Below are 20423 nucleotides of genomic sequence, written 5' to 3'. Positions count from 1 at the left end.
ACAAGAAACAAGTCAGCCAGGAGGGTCACACACTGGAAAGCAATAGAGGTCAGGAGGGACTCCAGGAAGGAGGACAGCATGGAGACTGAGAGTGCAGCTGGTGAGGAAGGCCTCTCCCAGGAAGTAGCACTTGAGCTGATGTGAACGCTGAGAAGCAGCCCCATGTGTAAATACTTGGGAGTCCCAGGCTGAGGAACTCCAAGAGCAAAAAGCCCTGAGGGAGGAAGGGCTGGATGCTGGTTTGAGGAACAGACAGCAGGCAGTGGGAACAGAACTTCCAGATGCAGGAAATGAGGTGCAGAGGTCAAAGGAGCTGCAGGCAGACCTTGTAGGAGCTCAGGCTGATGAGGGCTCAGGGAGCCAGGGGAGGGCTCTGCTGGGAGTGACAGGACCAGACTATTCCTATGTATCACTCCCACTGCCCTGTAGGTAAGGACACCTTTTCCTCTTGGTCAAATTTTCGCTGCCCTCCCCCGTCCACTCTCCGTCTTACCCCCCAGTCCTGAGGCCCATGGAACTCAGGCTCTGAGTCCCTGGCTCTCCCTCTCCTCGCCCCAAGGCCCTGGGAGGACTCACCCATTGAGCGGATCCACCACAATGGCCCTGGGGTGTGTCATTTTGCCCTCGATTAAGGTCTTTCGGGTCTGAGCAGCTTTCTCCAGCCTGGCCACGCTGATGGTCTTCTTGGGTCCATCATCCGTCCAATACAAATTGTCCCCCATCCAGTCCACAGCCACGCCTTCCACATTGTGGATGCCTGCAATGGGGCGGGGCGGGGGGTGGGCAGAGGGGGAGTGTCAGAGGAGGCTCAAAACTGCCTCTGGTCCTTAGGATACCTGCACTTTGGAGCCCTTGGCTACTGGGGAGCACAGGGAGCCTCCTGGCCCTAGATGGTGGTGAGGCTGGGCTGGGCTAGGAAGATGGAGGAAGCAGATGGGAGGGTAGAGGAAGGGGATGGGAGGTCATTTGTGCTACAACATCTGTGTTGAGGCAGTCTCTCAAAACTACACATGGCAGCGAGGAAACCTCCGTGGCGTACACGGGCTCACTCGGGAAGGTATGTCGGCCTGAGGTGGGTAGACAGCTGGGACAATAGACATGTGACTCTGGGTACAAGTGGAACACTACATGCCAGGCCTAAAAACCCTGAGCTAACAAAATAAGTTAGGAAGTGATTTCTCACTTAGCTCCATGCTTCATCTCCAGCTTAAATAGCAGTTCCCTGGGAGAGGGAACCCCAATCTTTTCCTGATGAGGAGTTACTTTTGGTTTCCCCAAAGTCTTATGATTGCTGACTGCTGAGGTTCTCTGAGTCGAGGTGGGGCATGGGGAGCAGGACCAGGGGTGGTAACCAGTATCAGTCAGACGGATTGGTCAGGAGGGCAGGTTTGGGAGTTCAGAACACCCGGCAGGCATGGTGCAGCACTAGGGAGCTCAGAGCCTCCACGCAGGTGGGTATTCAGAAGACAATGCACTGTTGACCTGCTGGGGCAGCTTAGAGGGAAAACTGGATTCCATTCACAAAACACGATTTTCTCAGGGCATGTAAGCCTGCAGCTCTCGGCGGCTGTGAAGTCCGGCTACACAGACCCTGTGTGTGCACATGTATGCCTGCTCTGATTCAGAGCCTCAGGCCTCTCGATGGCTGTGCACTGCGTGCAGCTACAGGGCTCAGAGCCAACGGCAGAAAGACCCTGAGTTTTCCCAAGGGCTGGCAAGGACGCTGCCTTACCCATCCATCCTCCTGCCTCTTTTCGGCTCAGCCAAGAAGGGGGTCACCCAGGGGTCAATCTGTCTATCCCCTCATCTCCATGCCAACCAGCCCAGCCAGCCAGTTACCAGGGGACTCTCCACGCTGGGAGGGAGGGCATGGGGAGACAGATGCCCAGGCCCCACATGGCTTCCTGCTTCCTCAGGTGCGTGCCACCTCCCGGGAGTCCCGACCATCCACCTCCCACTCCGGGGCCCTTACCGTCCTTCAGGATGGTCTCCCGCTCCGTGCCATCGATCTTCTGGCGGCCAATGAGGTAGCTGGTGGTGTCGGCAAAGTAGATGAAGCCGGTCTCAGCGTGGAAGTCCAGGGCTCGGGGGTTCATGAGGTTCTCGATGGGGATCATATGCTCGTCGGGAACTTTGGCCCCCATGTCCATGCCCCGGATGATGCCAGGCCGGCCCTTGCCATACACGAGGAACAGCTCGTGTTCTGGCTCTAGGCAGGCACAAGGAGGGGCACAAAGTCAGACAGACACACACACACACACGTGCACACAACCACCACGCAGCCGATGCTCCGCCTGCAGTGAGTGGGTGGGGGCAGCACGGGGATCTGAATTACATGGACAGACACAAAGCCTGTAAGGCCCAGGGAACAACGCCCTGGGGGGTGGTTTCCTGTGGACTCCAGGGGTGGGAAATGGAGCAAAAGTAGCAAGTAGCATGTTTTCAGTAAGTGCCCACTGTTGAGTAATGAAATTAGTGGCCCAAATAGGTTGGAATCTGATCCCTTTTGACCACTTCCTCTGCTGCCATCCCAGTCTAAGCCACATCACTTCTTGCCTACGCCGCAGAAATAGCCTCCCGCTACTTCCCTGCTGCCCATCCTCCCCCCAGCAGTCAGCATGATCATTTTCACAGAAGTGAGTCAAATTTATAAAGCCACCCAGAGCTCCTCATCCCAGTTAGAACACAATCCAACCTGGGTCCTCATCTCCCTCATTCATGTGGGTCCCCCACCCGTCGCCTCCTTGTTGCTCCCCAGCACTCCAAGCTTACACTGGCCTCTGAACCCTGGCACTGCAGATTCCCTCTGCCACAAACGCTCTTCCTCCAGGTACGTGGTTCACTTGATCCACTTCCTCACTTCACAGAGAGTTGGACTCTAATTTCAATTCCACAGAGATGCCTTCCCTGAGGGCCGTCTCAACGGGAGCCTTGGCTGTCATCATGAACGCCATGCTCCGCTCTATTTTCTTCCTAACACCTACCACCACCCGAAGTCATTTTTGTGTTTGCACACCTCCTCTGCCAGACTATAAGCTCCACGAGGCCAGAGACAACATCTATCTTGTTCATTGCTGAACCCTTGCTGCCAGGACAACGCCAGACACAGTGCGTGCTCACTAGATACTTGATGAACAAATGAAGGGCTGAAACAGGCCAGTTGACAGTGTTCTGAGTGGGAGCCTGAATGGGATAGTGGGAGAAGCCCTGCTCTCAGATGGGAGTTCAAGTCCCAGCCTGCCCCTCACTAGCGACAATACCTTGGTTAAGTCCCTCCATCTTTCTGCATCTTAGAGGGAAGGAGCTGGGCTATGGGAGGCAGACTCCTCCTGTCTCATCTCAGCAGGCACCCAAGCCCTTCCCCAGCACTCACTCTTGCACGACTTCCCGTCACTGCCCAGGCTGAAGCCGGAGCGACAGCGGCAGGTCCGCGCCTTGTGGCTGTTGGCCAGCAGGCAGATGTCGGAGCATCCGCCTGGCTTCCCGTACTGGTCGTTCTCGCAGGCATGGCTCCTCACTGGGGCAGGGTGGAGAGCCGGTCAGGATCCGTCGAAGTCCCCGTGCCAGGCCCTGAGAAGGCTTCCTCAAGTCTGATCACACTCCCTCCTACTGCTGTCTTTGTATCTGCTGTCCCCTCCAGGGACTCGGAAGCTGCAGGACTGGGATCCCTCTACCCTCACACCACCCAGTCTTGAGACTTAGGCGGGGACTTTCGTGGTCAGGGGACAGAGCCACACTGCTGCTCACAGCCAGGTGCCTCTACTCGAGACCAGCCAGTGAACCAGGAGGGGTGATGGACATCCTGAGCAGAAATGAGGGCAAGGGGCTCCCGGGGTGGGATTCGGAGGCTGAGGGGCGGACACGGGGAGGCATTCTGGGGTAGATGACTCGGAGAAGCAGTCATGACACAAGAGAATCAGGGGTGCCCACCGGAGGGTCCCGGAAGGGGCTGCGGCGTGCCTGCCACTCACCTCGGGGCTGACGGCGCTGGTGGTAGATGTGGAGGGCACCGCCCTTGTCCACACGGGTGACCACCTGGTAGTCAGTGCTGTTGAAGCGGTTCACGCGGATCACGCTCGTCTTCTGCTGGGCGTTGGCATTGTCCGAGTTGGTGGCATAGAGATAATTCTCAAACACGGTCAGGCCGTACAGGTGCTCAATCTGCGACGGGCAGGCAGGAACCATCAACACAAGAGGAGAAGAGATTCCTACCTCCACCGCTGGAGAACCCGTCAGCTTCGCATCCAGACTCCGTGACTTGCATTCCTAACTCATCCCCCCATTATCCAACTCCTTGCTTTACTCCTGGACTATCTTCTCTGGACTATCCTTTCTTGAGATTTGCTTGTCAAACCCCACTCATCCTTCACAGGGCATCTCTTTGAAGGGCTTCTGGAATCTTCTAACCAGAGACGACACTCCATTTCTGGCTGTAATCTACTGCCTGGTGATCTGTGGATTTACTCTATCTCCTCGGCTCAAACCCCTTGAGGAAGGAACCAGACCCCTCCCTCTCAGAATCAGGCACATATCCACTGATGGAGTGACTTTGCACTGACCGGAAGTTGGATCCTACCCTCTGTCCACAGAAAACATTCTTAGCCCGCCTCTAGCTCCCAGCTTTCGGGAGGGTTGAGATGACAGACTGGCCCCAAGCAAGCCTGATAACAGCCCCCATTACCTGCATAATGTATCTAAGGTGACCTTCTGTCCCGTTTGTCCAAGACTGACCCCGGGGGACTTCAAGAGTCAACACTGGGACAGTCTTGGGCAAATCGGGATGGATGGTCACCCTAATTACCCCAGAACAGAGATGCCATCTTTGGGCTGGAAGGGCTTCTAGACCAGGCTCAAATGCTATTTCCCAGCGGTGTGACCTCAAGCAAATCACTTAACCCCTGTGAACCCTGACATTCTTCAGCTACCAAAGGGGAACTGAATCACCCTGCCAGCTCATTCTTCAGGGGTTGCTGTAGGGATCAAATAAGAAAAGGGAAGTAAAAAAGGTGTTCTCTAAAATGACTGTGGCCATCCAAGTGGAAGTCACGACCTGTCCTCTCCCCCTGTGCTTGTGTCAACCCCTCACATACTGTTCCCCGTCCCGGGAGGCCTAGAGACGGGTTCCCAAAGCTGAGACTTCCTCCTCACCAGGATGCCCTGGATGATGGTCTGCCGGCCCTTGCCCTCGTAGTCCACCACCTCAATGTAATCCAGGTAGGCATCAGCCCAGTAGACAAGGCGGCTGACGAGGTCCAGCGTGATGCCGTGAGGAAACACAATCTTGCTGTCAACCAGCTTGGTGCGGTTCTGCCCGTCCATGTCACAGCGCTCCACTTTGGGGATCTGCCCGTAGTCAGTGAAGAACACCTTCCTGTGGGCAGACAGCGTGTTATACTGGGTCTGAACATTGGGCACCCTCCCTTTTACCAGGGCCTCTGCCTCTGCCCCTGCCTGTCCCGCTCACCCCATGGCAGGGTCCAGTGCAATGCCCTTGGGGTTGTACAGCTCCAGGTCTAGGAGAGTGACACACGTGTCCCCGTTTCGGTTGCAGACAAAGATCCTGTCATCAATGTCATCCACAAAGTAGAAGTTGCCGGTCAGCCAGTCGATGGCCATCTGCTCCACATCTGGAGAGTGGGAATGAAAGGGCTATGGGGGAGGTCCTCCCCTGACATGCCCACCTCCTCTGGGGCGCCCTCCTTCACCACCCAGGCCACGGCTGTCTCTCCTCCCTGAGGTCCTATGGGAGCTACCGGCAGTGGCATATTTTGCCTGGTGCTGTTGGCCATCCTTCACCAACCGCGTCTCTCCAAAGACAAGTCTCTGAGTATACTCCTTCACAGCCCTGCTTCCCAGGCCGAGCTCAGGGTGGCACACATGGGCAGCAGGAAATCAGTGGCTGGCTGGCTGACTGACAGGTTTCCCAACTCTAGCCCCTGCTTGAACGGGCCCATCTTCCTGCACTTCCGAAAGGCAGTGAGGACAGGTCCACGAGGTCACTCCAGAATTTTTAAAATTTGCTTTTTCTTGGATTAAGAGCACTCAGGCTAATAAAACATAACACATCTCTGCTTTTTATCAACTCTGTATGGTGAGTTGGCTTATCTCACGCCAGCCAGGAGCACCAACCGGAAGCTATATGTGTTTCCTGACTTTTCAAAATGGAAAAGCCAGGCATCCATCAGTAAATCCAATCTAAGAGAAGAGAATGTTCAAATACAGGGCCCACGAGATGGAAAAAGGAAGGTCCACGGTGGCAAAAGATTGGGACCAGTGACATGGGTCAGATTTCCTGTTCTCATTTCCATGGCCAACGCTTCTACTTCCCTATTGCTCAATTTCCTCTGTCCTAGGGAGGGTGGAAGGAGTGAGAAATAAGATATAGGGCTGGAGAAGAGAGCACAGAGAAGGAGAACCACCAAAGGACTCTGAAGGTAAACTGAGGCATGACTCATAAACAGGGGGAGCTTCAGAAGGGTGGGAGTGTGGGAGAAGGGTGCAGGCCAGGTGCCCACACTCAGTCTACATCAAAAGGACCTCAGACTTAGGGGTGGGCAGGAAGTCCAGGATGCAGGAAGTCTGGGGATGGGACCCCTGCTGTCCTGGGTGGTGGGGCTCCTCTGGAGGACCCACTGGCTCCCATCCATCCATAGCCCCCTCCAACTACTACTATCAGAGGTGATGCCTCTAGCAAGCTGGGACATCTCCAAGACAGTGACTCCCTGGACCCCTGCCTTGCATTCTACTTCCACCAGTTTCCCCAACAGGCAAAGGAATCTTTGGACCATCTGCCTTTGGCTGAAACTTTTTTTTTACTGGAAACTCCCACTAGCGACAATCAACCCAGTAAGGACTTCAATTCTTGCACAGCTACAGGTATAATGACTAGGCTTTCTGCTAATCCTCCCCCTTCCCCACAGGGATTCAGGGGCTGTTTCTTAACAGAGGATGGAGGTTGGGGGGGCCAAGGGAACAGGAACGTGGCTCCCAAGGAACTTGGCCAGGACCTGACACTGACTCACAGTCACAGGACTTAAGCTGAGGGAGGAAGGGAAAGAGCCAATTTGAGATTCTCATCAAACTAGTTTCCTCTTCAGGTCCCCCTTGTTGCACCCCACCCCAAGACAACTGGAAGGAGAAGTCACAGGCATGAGCTGTTACCCCGTGAGTGCTCAGGTGCCCCTAAACCCAGACACTGTCTCCTCTGCGCCCCAGTACTGTCCCATCCTGACAAAGGCAGAGAGAAGGAGCTCATGGGTCCCAGGCCAGGGCAGGGGTTAGGCGAGCAAATGACCCCACACTGTTATCCCAGAGAAAGCAGATGAAAATGAAGGCTGCTGGGCTGCATCCAGAGGAAACCAAGGTCCCAAGTCGGGGTGAGTGGGGGACCTGCCACAGTCCCAGGCAGCCAGCAATGTGGCTGAAAGGCAAACAGATTAAAAGGCAAACAGGTCTGTGCACCCTTTGCTTGGTGGGCACAGTGGGGGTCTGGGGGCTGTTGGCACGTAGATGGACCTTCTCATTCGAAGCTGTTTCCCCAGCACCAGCTGGTGCAGCTGCGTTCTTCTCTCCAACTTCCTGAGGCTTCCCTGAGTCACTGCCCAGCTTCCAGGCTGGCAATACACTGTCACTGCTCCCCCATGCGCCCTTCCCTCGGCAAGAGGGGAGGAGGAAGAAACCTGAAGGGATCTGATGCCCCTGTTTTGGATGGAGCTCCACATCCTCTCCTCCAGACCCAGGATGTGCTGACCTTCGAGCCTCCCTCCTGGCCTGGGTTCCTTGCCAATTCCGGGAAAGAAGGCAGAAGGGATTGTCCTCGCTCTCTGATATTCACCCTTGGCTGGTCCCCCCTTCCACCTCCCAAAGGCCAGGCAAAGCCCTGCTCAGCAGGCCGGTGAGGACTTGGCAAGAACAGGAATCCCCGGCCTGGCCTAGGCTCCGCTTTGGTATTTTTGCAGCTGGAGACTATTAGTTGCAAGTAAAAATCCTTTGTTATCCAACCCCTCTCCATCACATTATTTTCCTTTCTTCTCAAGTCCAAACTCCTCTGCCCACCACACTACATACACTCACAGGCACACACATACACACGTGCTTGGCCACTCTTCCCACTCTAAGCATAAGGAGATGGGCTCAAATGGGCACCTTCCCTCCGAAGGTGGTGCTGGACTGTTGCCCCCTGTCCCAGGGCACAGAGGGGACAAGTGGAGTCCCCCTGTTCCACAGTATGGAGGGGACAAATGCAGTCCTGGGTTTTGGCCTAGAGGACCTCACATTCTGGTCCCACACACCCAGAGAGCAGCTATCCCCTCGTGGGCCATCCTTCTCAGGACTGATCCACTTCAGAGACCTTCCAGAAGGCCCCTGGCCAAAGACCCCAAATCCTGAAGACAGGAGAATCTCAGGTAAACCCTAGGAGAGGGATGCTGTGTGGTGGTGGGAGGAGTCTGGGGCTGGTCTGAGAGCTGAGGGGCCAGGGATGCCAGAGTAGAGGAGGCAGCCAGTAAGCTGGGAGGGCGATGAGACAGAGGAGAGACCACAGCCTGTCGGTGATGTTGCAAAGGACTTTCACTTCCAGGCCCCAGAATAGACCTGGGGTGTGTGTGTGAATGCTCAGGCCTCCCTGTGCCCCCGCCCCAGTGCTCAGCACTCTGCACTCCCCACAACTCCAGCTTTTCTCAACGTCTCCATCCTTCACATCATTCAAGAAGCATCTCCCTAAACAGTGGCTGCTTTTCCAGAAACAACAGCACCCACCTCAGTCCCATGAAGACCCTAGCTTCAGCCACAGGATTTAAGACACTCTTCCTAAAGTAATCCTGGGGAAGAAAGGGAGCCTCTATGCTTTGGGGGAAATATCCCCCAACACATCCACACGCCCGGAGATTGCAAATAGAGTACAAGGTCCCTGGACAAGGAAGGAAAACCACACTTCCACCTTAACCACATCCCGAGGAACACACGGACTTCTTGGCCTTGTTCCAGGAAACTCTCCCATCACTTTCTGTACCCTGGGCCCAGCCAGCCTCGACACTGACAACCCAGCCCAGGTTTGAATCCTGGTTCTGTCACCTTCCAGCTGTGGAACTATGGTCAAGTTATTTGATGTCTCTGAGTCTCAGTCTGCTGATCTGGAAAATGGGATGATGCCATTAACAGCACTCAGCACAGGGTTTGGCACATGATAAGCGCTCTACTAATGGGAGCTGCTGTTCATACAATCCCCTGATCCTCTCTCTCCTCAAACCCATCCTTCCTGCCTTTTCCATCTGTGCCTTCAGCCAGAGCTATGTGGCCTCCTGACTAAAGGTGGGCAGTTTGGGGCTGACGCCTACTATTCATCAAGACAGTTCAGGCCCCCAGGAGGAAGATCTCTGTGTAGCAGGCCTTCAGAAGCCCCAGGAGTTCCTCTTACCACAGCCTGTTTACCTGATGACAAATATCGTGAGGGCAGGGCACCGTTTTTCATTTTGTGCCCGGTGCCCGACACACACATACTGATTCATTCAACAAATATTTGGTGAGTACTGAGTGCTCATGCTGTTGTCCCAGTGCTGGGACATCAGTTTTCCCTTCCCTGCTTCTTCCAGAATCCTTCTTTTCTGGCCTGAGGATGCCCAAGACAGACAAACTTCCTCCTTGTCAGAGCTACTCTGGTGTCTCACCCAGGGGCTGGGAGAGATGCTCGGGGGTCTGGGGCCCTCGCAGGTAGGGAGGAGACCACTGGGCGGGCCTGGCAGAAGCTTTGCTAAACGGCGTGTCTGCACGCTCCTGTTTCCTGCTGGGTCCTGACTTCAGCTCTTCTTGTTCTACCAGCAGGTCTGGGGATCAGCCAGGTGGGGTCCGCTCTACCCACTGGGCCCCCTCCCTGCCCCGCGTGTACTTCCAGCCCCACTGCCCTCCTCTGTGTGGCCCAGGCCCACACAGGCTCAGTCCTGGGTCCCGGGGTGAGACACTCGGACTCTGCAGCTCTGATTCAAAGTACAGAACCAGGGTCTTCCCACTATTGAGAAATGCTTGCTGGGCTCTAAAACGCATCTCTCTTGCTTAAGTTACTTCCTTTGGCTTGAAAACAGGGAGGGGGTTGTTGGGAGCAGGCTGGGTGGAGAGGCAGCTTCAAGGAGACAGCGGGGGAGGAGAGCCCTGGGCTGGAACTGCACCGTGAGACGCAGGGCCGGCCCCGCCTGGCCAGGAAGAGGAGCAAAGGGCTATTAAATGTGAGGAAACTGGGAAAGGGAACGGGAAGCAAAAGCACCAGGATGTGGGGAGCTTGAGGCCAATGAGTGGGCTGGCGAGAGCCCCTCGGTATTCTGACACCCAGCAGGTGAGAAAGGCCAAAGAAGTGGGTGGCTGGTTTTCCTCTGTGACACGGAAGTGTTCTGTAGGCTGGGGTGGGGGCTGAGAGGGTCGGGGGTAACCCGCTCCATGGGAGGGTGGCTCCCTTGCCAGCCGGGAAGCCAGCTCATCAGACTCAGAGGATCAACTCTCTCTCTCTGCCCCTCCTCTAGACAAATCACTGGCCTATTTCCTGTTGTGATTTTAAACACACACACACACACACACACACACACGCATGCACGCACACATGCGAGGGAGGGAAAAGTGAAGTTGGCCAGCTGGACTTAGGGACCCATTTCGCAACCTCACAGCCTGCAGCCTAGGAGGCCTTTTCTAGGCCTCCCGGCCAACCTCCTCTTTCCCTGTGCAGCAGGGTACCGGGGAGAAACCTGAGGGCCTTCGAGGGCACCTCTGGAGCATACCCCCATACACAGCTCCAGATAAAGTGACTACAGCAAATCTTATTTCCCTCAGGCCTCTGTTGGCAACCTCAGAACCTCCTCTCAACATGCACACACATCCTCCCAGGGCCCCAGTCCTGAGGTCTATGCCTGTTCTTTCTATGGTGGAAACATCCTGAGAGCTCAGGTCAGAGGAGTGAAGCCAAGGTCACGCAGGGCTGCGGTGGGTGGGGCAGTCGGTACACTTGACCTCTAGCCCTGCCCAGGGGCGGCCCTGCAGGGGGATGGACAGGACCTGAGGTTCCTTCAGAGGGTGGTCAGAGGTGAGGTGGGAGGGTGGGCAGGCCAGGACTGCTGACCTCTCAGGGCCGCTGTTTCCAGAACTTCAGTCTTTGGTCTCTCATTTCCAAAATGCTTGAAGTGCTTATGCACAGCTTGCTCTACCATTTATCTACCATTTCTTTACATCCGCTCACTTTTCTTATCTTGCTGCATCCTAAACAATCTATGAAATCAGAGACTTGACTTGCCAGCTGTAGGAGTTTCCTGCTGCTGCTGCTGCTGCTAAGTTGCTTGTCGTGTCCGACTCTGTGCGACCCCATAGATGGCAGCCCACCAGGCTCCCCCGTCCCTGGGATTCTCCAGGCAAGAACACTGGAGTGGGTTGCCATTTCCTTCTCCAATGCATGAAAGTGAAAAGTGAAAGTGAAGTCGCTCAGTCATGTCCGACTCTTAGCGACCCCATGGACTGCAGCCCACCAGGCTCCTCTGTCCATGGGATTTTCCAGGCAAGAGTACTGGAGTGGGGTGCCATTGCCCTCTCCGAGGAGTTTCCTAATAGGTATTAAATAATAACATAACTATTAATATAATAGTAAAAAAACGCATGTCCACATACAACATAAACATGAAGGCGTTCCCACTTGGGGAAAGTGTTAGTCACTCAGTTGTGTCCAACTCCTTGCAACCCTCTGGACTGTAGCCTGCCAGGCTCCTCTGTCCATGGAATTCTCCAGGCCAAAGTACTGGAGTGGGTTGCCACTTCCTTCTCCAGGCCCACTCAGGGAAAGGCAGTCGTAAACCCTGAGTGGGGGCGGGGGGCCCAGGGTCTTCCCTGAAAATCTCCTGGCTGTTCCCATCACATTGTCCAGTCATGGGATCAGAGTCTTCAGAAACTTGACCATCCTGCCACGCACGGCCAAGGGAAGGATGGGCCCTGGGGTTACATTCCAGGAGGGAGGGAAAGAGATGAACACTGAGTCCCCAAGACCCACCTCCCACCCAGGCCAACGAAAGACATAGGCTGGGGAAGGAAGGGCTGGCAGCCCGGCGAATTAAGGTAGGAAAGTGCTCACGTGCACACACACACACCTGTCAGGACGAGTGAGGACATGGTCAGTGGATCTCTTCCCACTTGAGTAGAAATGGATGGAAGGGACTGGGCTCAGACAGGAAACAGCAGGACCTCAATCCTAAGCCTGTCCCATAGAGCCTCGCATGAAGCTGTGCTGACCACTGTAGGGCCCGGGCGGGGCCCTTCAAGGGCTCAGGACTCAGAGCAGGTCTGGTTCACATACATGCCCCAGGACCCATGTGAAACAAGCTCACTTCCTGGCCTCCTTCCTTCTTTCTATTCTATTTCTGTTTCCAGAGTTTTCTCCAGGGCAGTCTCCCCCTTCTTCCCACACCAGCAGGCAGGCTTCTCTCAGGCCCTGGGCTCTGGGCTCCAGCACCTCTCCCTTGTCAGGCTCCTCCCTCCCGCGTGGGGCTCAGCCCAGGGGCCCGATGGAGGTCACGGTCAGCCAAGAATGGCATGATTGCAGGGAGGGCTCCCCCAGAGGGCCAAGAGAAAGCAGGAGAAAGCAGCAGCCTTCTTCTTCCTGCCCCTGGGGGAGCTAATTACAGGCCAGCAGGCCCCCTGCACAGGTGAGTGCCTGGGGCCAGCCACGCTTGCTCTCGCTGGCACCTGGGCAGGCCATCGGCCTCTCCTGGGAAGGGGGATGAGCTGGGGGTGGGGGAGGGTGCTGGGGAGAGACACTCCTGACATTCTCAGCTCAGGGCCCATAATTAGTTTGTGGGATGAGAGCAAAACAGCCATCCTCAGGGTGACAGCCAGACAGTCAGGCGGCATGGGCGGAGGCAGGGCCAAAGGAAGGGACAGAGGCTGGGGCAAGAGGAACCCATTCATTCACCCCGGTAGCATTTCTCCCCAGAACCTTCTGGTCTCTTCCGGGCTCCTGGACTCTGCCCCAGAGGGGCCCAACGAATCTAGCAGACTCTGAAGGCAACACTCTCTGTTTGCCAAGGGAGGGGTACCCGCCTGAGGTTATTTCCTGCTTCTCCTGGGGAGGAAGGCAGGAGAGGGGCCAGGTCAGAGCTAAAGCAGAGAAGGTTTCCATCAGGGCATCCCCACCAGGCCACCTACCCACCTGCCCATCAGCCCATCGTCTGCCCTGAGGCAGGGCCAGGGAGGGAAGGGCTGGAGCTGTTTGCCCAGACAGGTCTGATGGGTGGGGCTGCTGACAGGGAACAGGGAGAGGGCAGCTATCTCATGGGGTCTTGCCCTAATCCTACCCTACCTACCATGGGGTTTCTGAGCTGCCTGCCCCTCAAGAGCTCTGCCAGCCAGGTATTGGCTGAGCCCCCAGCCCAGTACTCCAAGGATGACAGGTCTATCACAGGCAGGCTTTGGTCACCAGCAGCCCAAGGACCCCCCTGGGATGCTGTGGAGGGGCTGCGGCTGAGCTGTGGACCATTCGATGAGGCCGCAGGGGAGGGGGGCCCTCGGAGGAACTCCTGTTCCCACCAGAACTGAGCCTTTGGGTCCTCCTGGGATTTCTGTGCAGATCATCACGTGGGGACCCATGGAAGAAACTTCAAGATCTTCTGGACAGGCCCCAGTTCACCGTCCTAAACCTCCTGCATGGCCTCTAGTGACTTTTGGCTTTCACTTCAATTTATCTGATTTTGCCAGACAAGCTCAAGCCCATTATGCAGACTAGGAAACCAAAACTTGAGACAGAGAGTTTTGGTTTACTCAAGGTCACAGATCAAGCTACCCCCTCTCCGGGGGTCAGATCAACCACAGGCCAGACGTCCCCTCTCAGCCCTGTGGTGCATTTCCTGGAGATGTGATGACGCAGAGGTTTTGTTTGTTCATGTAGCAGCAGCATCTGAGATGAGCAGAAGTGCTCGAGGCAGCGGACCTCTGCCCTGGCCCTGTCCCCAGCCACACCCCATCTTCCACCTCTGAGGCATCACGTACAGCCTCGGGTGGGAGCTCGAAGGGGAACATCCAGGATATCTGATAGCATTCCCAGTGGGGTCATTCCTGCCACAGAGCCTGTCCCCCAGAAACAGCCTCAGGACCCCCACAGCCACGCTGCGGCAGGGAGCCAGTTCTGGCGACCCCCTCAAGGGAAACGACAGATACGGAGATGGACCCAGCCTGGTCCCGGCTCCTCTGCCCTCAGCCACAACTTAGCAAGGCTCCTCTGGCTCCAGGCCCCTTTTTTCCTTTGTTGTGGCTCCCACCATGTGGGAAAACCCCTCTATGGACTAATCGACATTCTTCCCTCTGAAAAGGGACGGTCCCTGGTCTCTGGAGGTTGACCAGACATTGTCCTCTTGGGCACTTCTAGGAGGCCCTTCTCTGCCCTGGGCCAGAAACACTGGAGCCATCAGAGACTCAGCTCAGAGAGAGGAGAAGAAGCATGGACATAGCTCTGCCCCGGCCCCAAACAAGGGTCACAACATTCAACTCGCTGCCTCGGCCTCAGTCAGGGGCTTTTGTCTAGGCTCCTGGACCAGTCAAGGGTCATCCTGTCTATCCACTCCCCCAGCCCAGCTTGTCCCAGACAGGCTTTGCCTCGCCCATCTCCCCCACCCTCGCCGGCTCCCTGTGCTGGAGCAGGTGACTCACGGTGCAGGCTGAGGGAGATGTTGATGGTGTACTCATCCACGAAGCCCTTCAGGCCGGGCATGCGGGCGCACTTGAGCTGTGTCTGGGCAGCGCTGTCGCCAACATGCACCCAGCACACCGTCTCGTTGGCGTAGCTGAAGTCCATGGCTGTGGTCTGCCGTGTGCTGGTGGGTGTGATGGTGGAAACCTGGGCCCCACTCAGGTACGTGGCCAGGATGTTCTGCGAGTTGGCAATCAGCAGCACAGGGGGCCGGTCAACCGGCTCTGGAGACACAGGAGACAAGGGTTAGGGCAGCAAGCGGCCCTGGCAGTGCTCTGGCCTCTCCCCATCAGGGAACGACACCGAGGGCGCCTAGCTGTACGGTCGCAGGTAAGCCCACCTACCATTCTTGGCCTTGCAGGAGCGGTTGTCTGGCTGCAGCAGGTACCCTTCCACACAGCCGCACGTGAAGGAACCATCTGTGTTGGTGCACAGCTGGCTGCAGGTGCCATACACCGAGCACTCGTCGAAGTCTGCCGGGAAAAGGCGAGAGCGTGGTCATTTCCAGCCTGCCGAGGGCAGGGAAGGGAGTGCCCTCAGACAACACCTGGGGTGTGTCCATCCCTACAGCTACTTCGGAGAACAGTTTGACAGAATCTACTGCAACAAGAAATGTGGAAACGTTACCACCTAGCAAGTCCAGACCTGGGATCCACCCTAGAGATGTATCTACACACGTGCTTATCATCCATTCATTCAGAAAAGATTTCTGCAATGTGCCAGGTACAGTCTTAGGCTCGGGGGACACATCAGCAAAAAAATAGATTCAAACTGCTGCCCTTTTAAAACTTAAATTCCGGGACTTCCCTGGTGGTCCAGTGGTTAAGAATCTGCTTTGCAATGCAGGGGACGTGGGTTCAATCCCTGGTCGGGGAACTAAGATCCCCCAAGCCATGGGGCAACTAAGTCCGTGTCCCACAACTGAGACCCAATGCAGCCAAATAAATGAATAAATAAATATTCTTTAAAGAACTTAAATTCTGATAATAAATGAAATGTTATTATAATAATAAATAAAATTAAAAGGTAAATGACATGTTAGAGGAGTTAGTGCGATGGGAAGTAGCTGGTGCTATGAAAAAATACTAAGCAGAGAAAGGGGACAGAGAATGCAGGCAGTGGGGATGCGGTTTTAGGGCTATAAGGAGTCTCACTGAGAAGGCTACATTTGTGCCAAGACCAAAAGGAGGTACATTTAAAACAGAAGAGTTTGCATTGTTCGTAACAGAGAGAAACTGGGAACATCTTACTCATCCAAAGGGAGATGGCCAAGTGAACTGTGGTAATAGTCATACATCACCGTGGTTTTAAAAAGAATGGGGTAGATCTCCACACATTAACACGGAAAAATCTCTAGAACATACTGGGTAAAAAAATTGAAAAACAAATATGTACAGTATGTGCGTGCGTGCTAAGTCGCTTCCGTCATGGCTGACTCTTTGCCACCCCGTGGACAGTAGCCCACCAGGCTCCTCTGTCCATGGGATTCTCCAGGCAAGAAAACTGGAGTGGGTTGCCATGCCCTCCTCTAGGGGATCTTCCTGACCCAGAGATCAAACCCATGTCTCTTAATGTCTCCAGCATTGGCAGGCAGGTTCTTTACTACTAGGCCACCTGGGAAGCCATATACAGTATGATATTTATGTAAACAAGATCCCATGCACATAAACAGTACTTTCAATTAGATTCTCTGTGAATACATGTATACCTGGATAGAAAAAGGCCTGGACAGAGAAGTAGCAAACTGTTAAAAAGAGCTGATTTCCAGAGAGATGGGGGAGGGACCGTAACTAAAGAGGATTTGTTAAAGGGGACTTTGGTTTTGTCTGTAATGCTTTAAACCTTTTTAAACAAGAAAACTCACATATGACCTATATATATATTTATTTATTATTATTATTATTTTTTTTGGCTGCGCTGTATGGCATGGGGGAATCTCAGGTCCCCTATCAGGGATCAAACCGTGCTCCCTGCATTGGAAGTGCATCTTAACCACTAGACCACCAGGGAAGTCCTTGACCTTGACCTATATAATTTTTAAGATGAGTTTTGAAAAGTCTGGCAGAAGCAAATGTTTAGGGCCCACAGCCACGCCCTGAGGCCGTAAGGTGTGTTGTAGACCCGCATCCTGTCTTGCACCTTTCAAGCTTTCTCCTCCCCAACCTAGCCCACTGCCCACCCACCACCCCCCCAGCACATCCTGAACCCCAGTATGTGCACATGTGCACACTTACCTTTGCAGGTCTTGCCGTCTGCCTGTAGCTGAAAGCTGTTGTTGCAGTAGCAGGTGGGCCCGTTGAGTGTGGGGACACAGTGGTGCTGGCAGCCCAGATGGGAACACTGTCCTCGTTGCTCTGTGTGTGGGGGGGTGGCAGGTGACACATACTCAGGCCCCCAGATCTGGCAATCATACCCAGACAGCAACCTTCCCTCAACCCTTCAGTAACCACTTCCCAGGCCTGCAGGGTCAGAGATGAAGTGGTTTAGGAAGTATCAAGTATATTTTGTAAGTGAGGAAACTGGGACTGATGAGGGTATAAGACAGGTCCAAGGTCGCATTGCCAATTGTGGCTTAGAACCCGCATCTTCCTGCTCTGGCTGCCCCGACCCGCTCTGTTCCTAGTTTGCTGGTCAACAACACATGAGGACTCTCAGCCCCTTTACACGCCTCCTGCCTGTAGCACCTAAGGACTGCAATTTTGGCTTTGGGGCTGAAGGGGAAGCGTTGGCAGGGAACCGAGTCTTGCCACGCAGGACCCCAGGTCTGGTCTGGAAGCACGCCTGCAACCCAGCCCTGGTGTCCGAGAGGGCCCAGAGAGAAGGCCCGAGGCCCAGGTAGAGGAGAGGAGGAAGAGAAGCAAACCTGGCTCCCCCGGGATCTTTCTCTAATCTTCCTCCTGCCTCTGACCCACTTCCACAGGGGAGACAGAAGGGAATGAAGCAGGAGGGGGAAGAGGTGGGGGAGCAGCTACCACCCCCCCCAGACCAGCGACCCAATTAATGGCCTTGCGTGGGGCCAGGCGGCCCGGCCACAAAGACCCCTTTGTCCAGTTGCCTCACACCCCTGCTCCCCCCCTCCCACCTAGGAGAGAGCGCTGCCCGAGATGCTAAGACGTTTAGAGGCGCTAAGCCTGCCAGGAGGAGCAGAGATGGGGAGCCAGGCCCTGGTTAGCCTTTCTCCTCCCCACCTCTGTCCCAGAGCCTGAAGGTGCTTCTCCAGTCCAGCCTTGGCCCCCAAAGAGGGGAAGTAGTGTTTGTTTCTGGAAAATCTAGAAAAGAGGTTCTCTTCTGCATATGGGGTGGGAGGATGAGGAGGTCCAGCTTCTGTAGTATCAGAGAAGGAAGTTCAAGCCCTAGGTTTCATATGTTCTTGGTTGTTTGTGATGCTGACCGGGTATGCAAAAGCAGGCAAACTTGAACACGTACTGTCCGATGAGATGGGACGTGCGTGGTAATTGAAGTCAGCCCCCTAGGCCCACATTCTACATCCCATTCCAGGAGCTTCTGACAAAAACATGCAGACGCAACCAAAGGAAAAGGATAAAAATCTTCCACAAACTCCCTGCCCTCAGTGAACAGGATCCAGATGTGTCTCTTCCCACAGGCAGATGTTTTCTGACACGCGTTACAGACACAGGACAGGGTCTCCACCCCCGGGGGCTTGCCTAGGGCCTCACAAAGCCAGCTTCCTGTTCCAGGCCCAGACTTGAGGGCAGTAGAAGTTCCTATTCCCTGAGGTGCAGGCCTGAGCTTCCTCCCCCTCCAATCCCCATCCCCGGGAATCTCTCCCATCCTCAGGAGAGATCCAGATTCCCCCTGGAACAGAAGGGTCTCTAGAGGAAGACCTGCAGAGCTGGTGGACCTGAGATGCAGGTGGGAAGAAGTCTAACCTACTGTCCTAAAGTTCCCTCCTCAGTTGGGGCGGAGGGGGAGAAACCCTTCCCATGAAGCAGCTTCTAAGAGCCTCAAAGACCTGCCCTTTCGGGGGCCCTGGCAGGGGAGGCAGGTAACAAAGCTCCAGACCTCCCCCTGGCCCCCGCTTCAGTGACAATATCTGCTTGTCTCTGCTCATCCTCAGGTTCCCTATAAGAAACCATGCGAAGAAACAACCCCACTGTTTACAAAACTACAAAAGCATGAACATGCTGATCTAGTAGAGAGCTCTCGTTACATAGCTGGGAAACGGGGGACTGAAGAGGGGTAATGACACATGTGAGCACACACAGCCAGAGACATGCCCGGGGCACAGGGCAGCAGGACCAGGCCTCGTCCCCTTTGCAGTCCAAGGACAGTGTGCAGACAGTGCTCAGACGGCAGCCCTCCAGACCCATCAGGTGCCCGGCGGAGAACTCACAGCATCCACCTGGGAGAGCAGAGGTGAAGAGCCCTTACCTCGGCAGTGGGACCCCTCGTCCGAGCCGTCCGCGCAGTCCTGGACCCCGTTGCAGAGGCGGGACATGAGAATACACAGCTCGGTGCCAAGGCAGTTGTGCTCGTTCGGCTGACATCGCTGGGCCTTACTCTGCGGACCTGGGGGCAGACGGAAAGGTCGGTGTGGGCATGCTGGCTACAGAGGCTGTCTGGCCAGCTACCTACTGATGGAGGGACTGGGCCTGGGGTTTCAGGCACCTGCAATTTTTAGATCTCAGGAGGCCTAGGGCCTGTTAGACTCTTCAACCTCGGGCTCATCTATGCTACTCCCAATAGTAGCCACACCTGGGATCCGCCAGGTGGAGGGGATAACTGGGTTTCAGCAAAGAGTCCACTCCCCAGATGCTCCATGCTGTGGACTCCGAGGCTTCCACATCCTACACCAGGAGACAAAGCACCCCTCCTTTCCATAACATCCTGGGTCACAGAGCCTGGGCGGAGAGCTGGACCAAGTCTTCTAGAAATGCACTTTACAATATGAAGCATCATACATGGCTATTCAGCACTTGAAATGTGACCAGTTCCAAATGGAAGTATAAAATGCGCACTGGCAAAAACAAACAAACAAAAGACAATGAGAGTTCCCTGGCGGTCCAGTGGTTAGGACTCCTTCACTGCAGTAGCTCCAGGTTCAATCCCTGGTTGGGGAAATATCATCCCACAAGGTGTGTGGAGGGGCCATAAATAAATAAAATGTACATTGGTTTTTGAAGACTTAATACCACAGCCACAAAAGAGAATGCAAAAGGCCTCAATACTTTTATATGAAAAAATATGCTGAAATGATAATATTTTGTACACACTGAGTAAAATAAAGTTAAAATTAATTTCATCTGATTATTTTGACCTTTTAGGTTTTTTTTTTTTAAGTAGATACTTATTTTCTTAGCCACATCCTGTGGCATGTGGGATCTTAGTTCTGCAACAGGGATTGAACCCATATCCCCTCCATGGGAAGGAGGAGTCTTGACCACCCGACCACCGGGAAAGTCCCCATTTTGACCTTTTTTTGAATGTAGCTACTAGAAAATTTCAAAATTGAATGCATGCCTTGCATTATATTTCTATGCATCACACTATGCTAGACCTCCACCCCAGAGCAGCCTGCCTGATGGAGGACTTTGGGAACTGTCAAAGATTGTGGCCTGCTGGTGATGACTCCACTTCCCTTGTTGCCCAAGAAGATGGGCTGCAGGGAGGGCAGGACAGAGCTCTTCAGGGGATCCTAAGGAGGCCAGGATCTAGGACACTGGCTGAGCCTGTGGGCTGGTAGACAGATCATGGCCCATTG

General features: G+C 54.7%; 1 protein-coding gene across 1 annotated transcript in view; it reads right to left on the bottom strand.

Moving 5' to 3' along the window:
* LRP1 (LDL receptor related protein 1) overlaps nt 1–20423 on the bottom strand; it is an 80843-nt gene that overhangs the window by 49711 nt on the left and 10709 nt on the right. The window contains 10 exon segments of the mRNA XM_070370438.1: nt 577–757; nt 1973–2209; nt 3374–3517; nt 3972–4161; nt 5149–5371; nt 5465–5627; nt 14662–14925; nt 15046–15174; nt 16936–17055; nt 19094–19231. Coding sequence (XP_070226539.1) covers nt 577–757; nt 1973–2209; nt 3374–3517; nt 3972–4161; nt 5149–5371; nt 5465–5627; nt 14662–14925; nt 15046–15174; nt 16936–17055; nt 19094–19231 — 1789 coding nt within the window.

This window comes from Bos mutus, chromosome 5, assembly GCF_027580195.1.
Source record: "Bos mutus isolate GX-2022 chromosome 5, NWIPB_WYAK_1.1, whole genome shotgun sequence".
Taxonomy (NCBI): domain Eukaryota; kingdom Metazoa; phylum Chordata; class Mammalia; order Artiodactyla; family Bovidae; genus Bos; species Bos mutus.
Note: the sequence above shows the minus strand (reverse complement) of the source record. Positions and strands in the feature narration are given on the sequence as shown.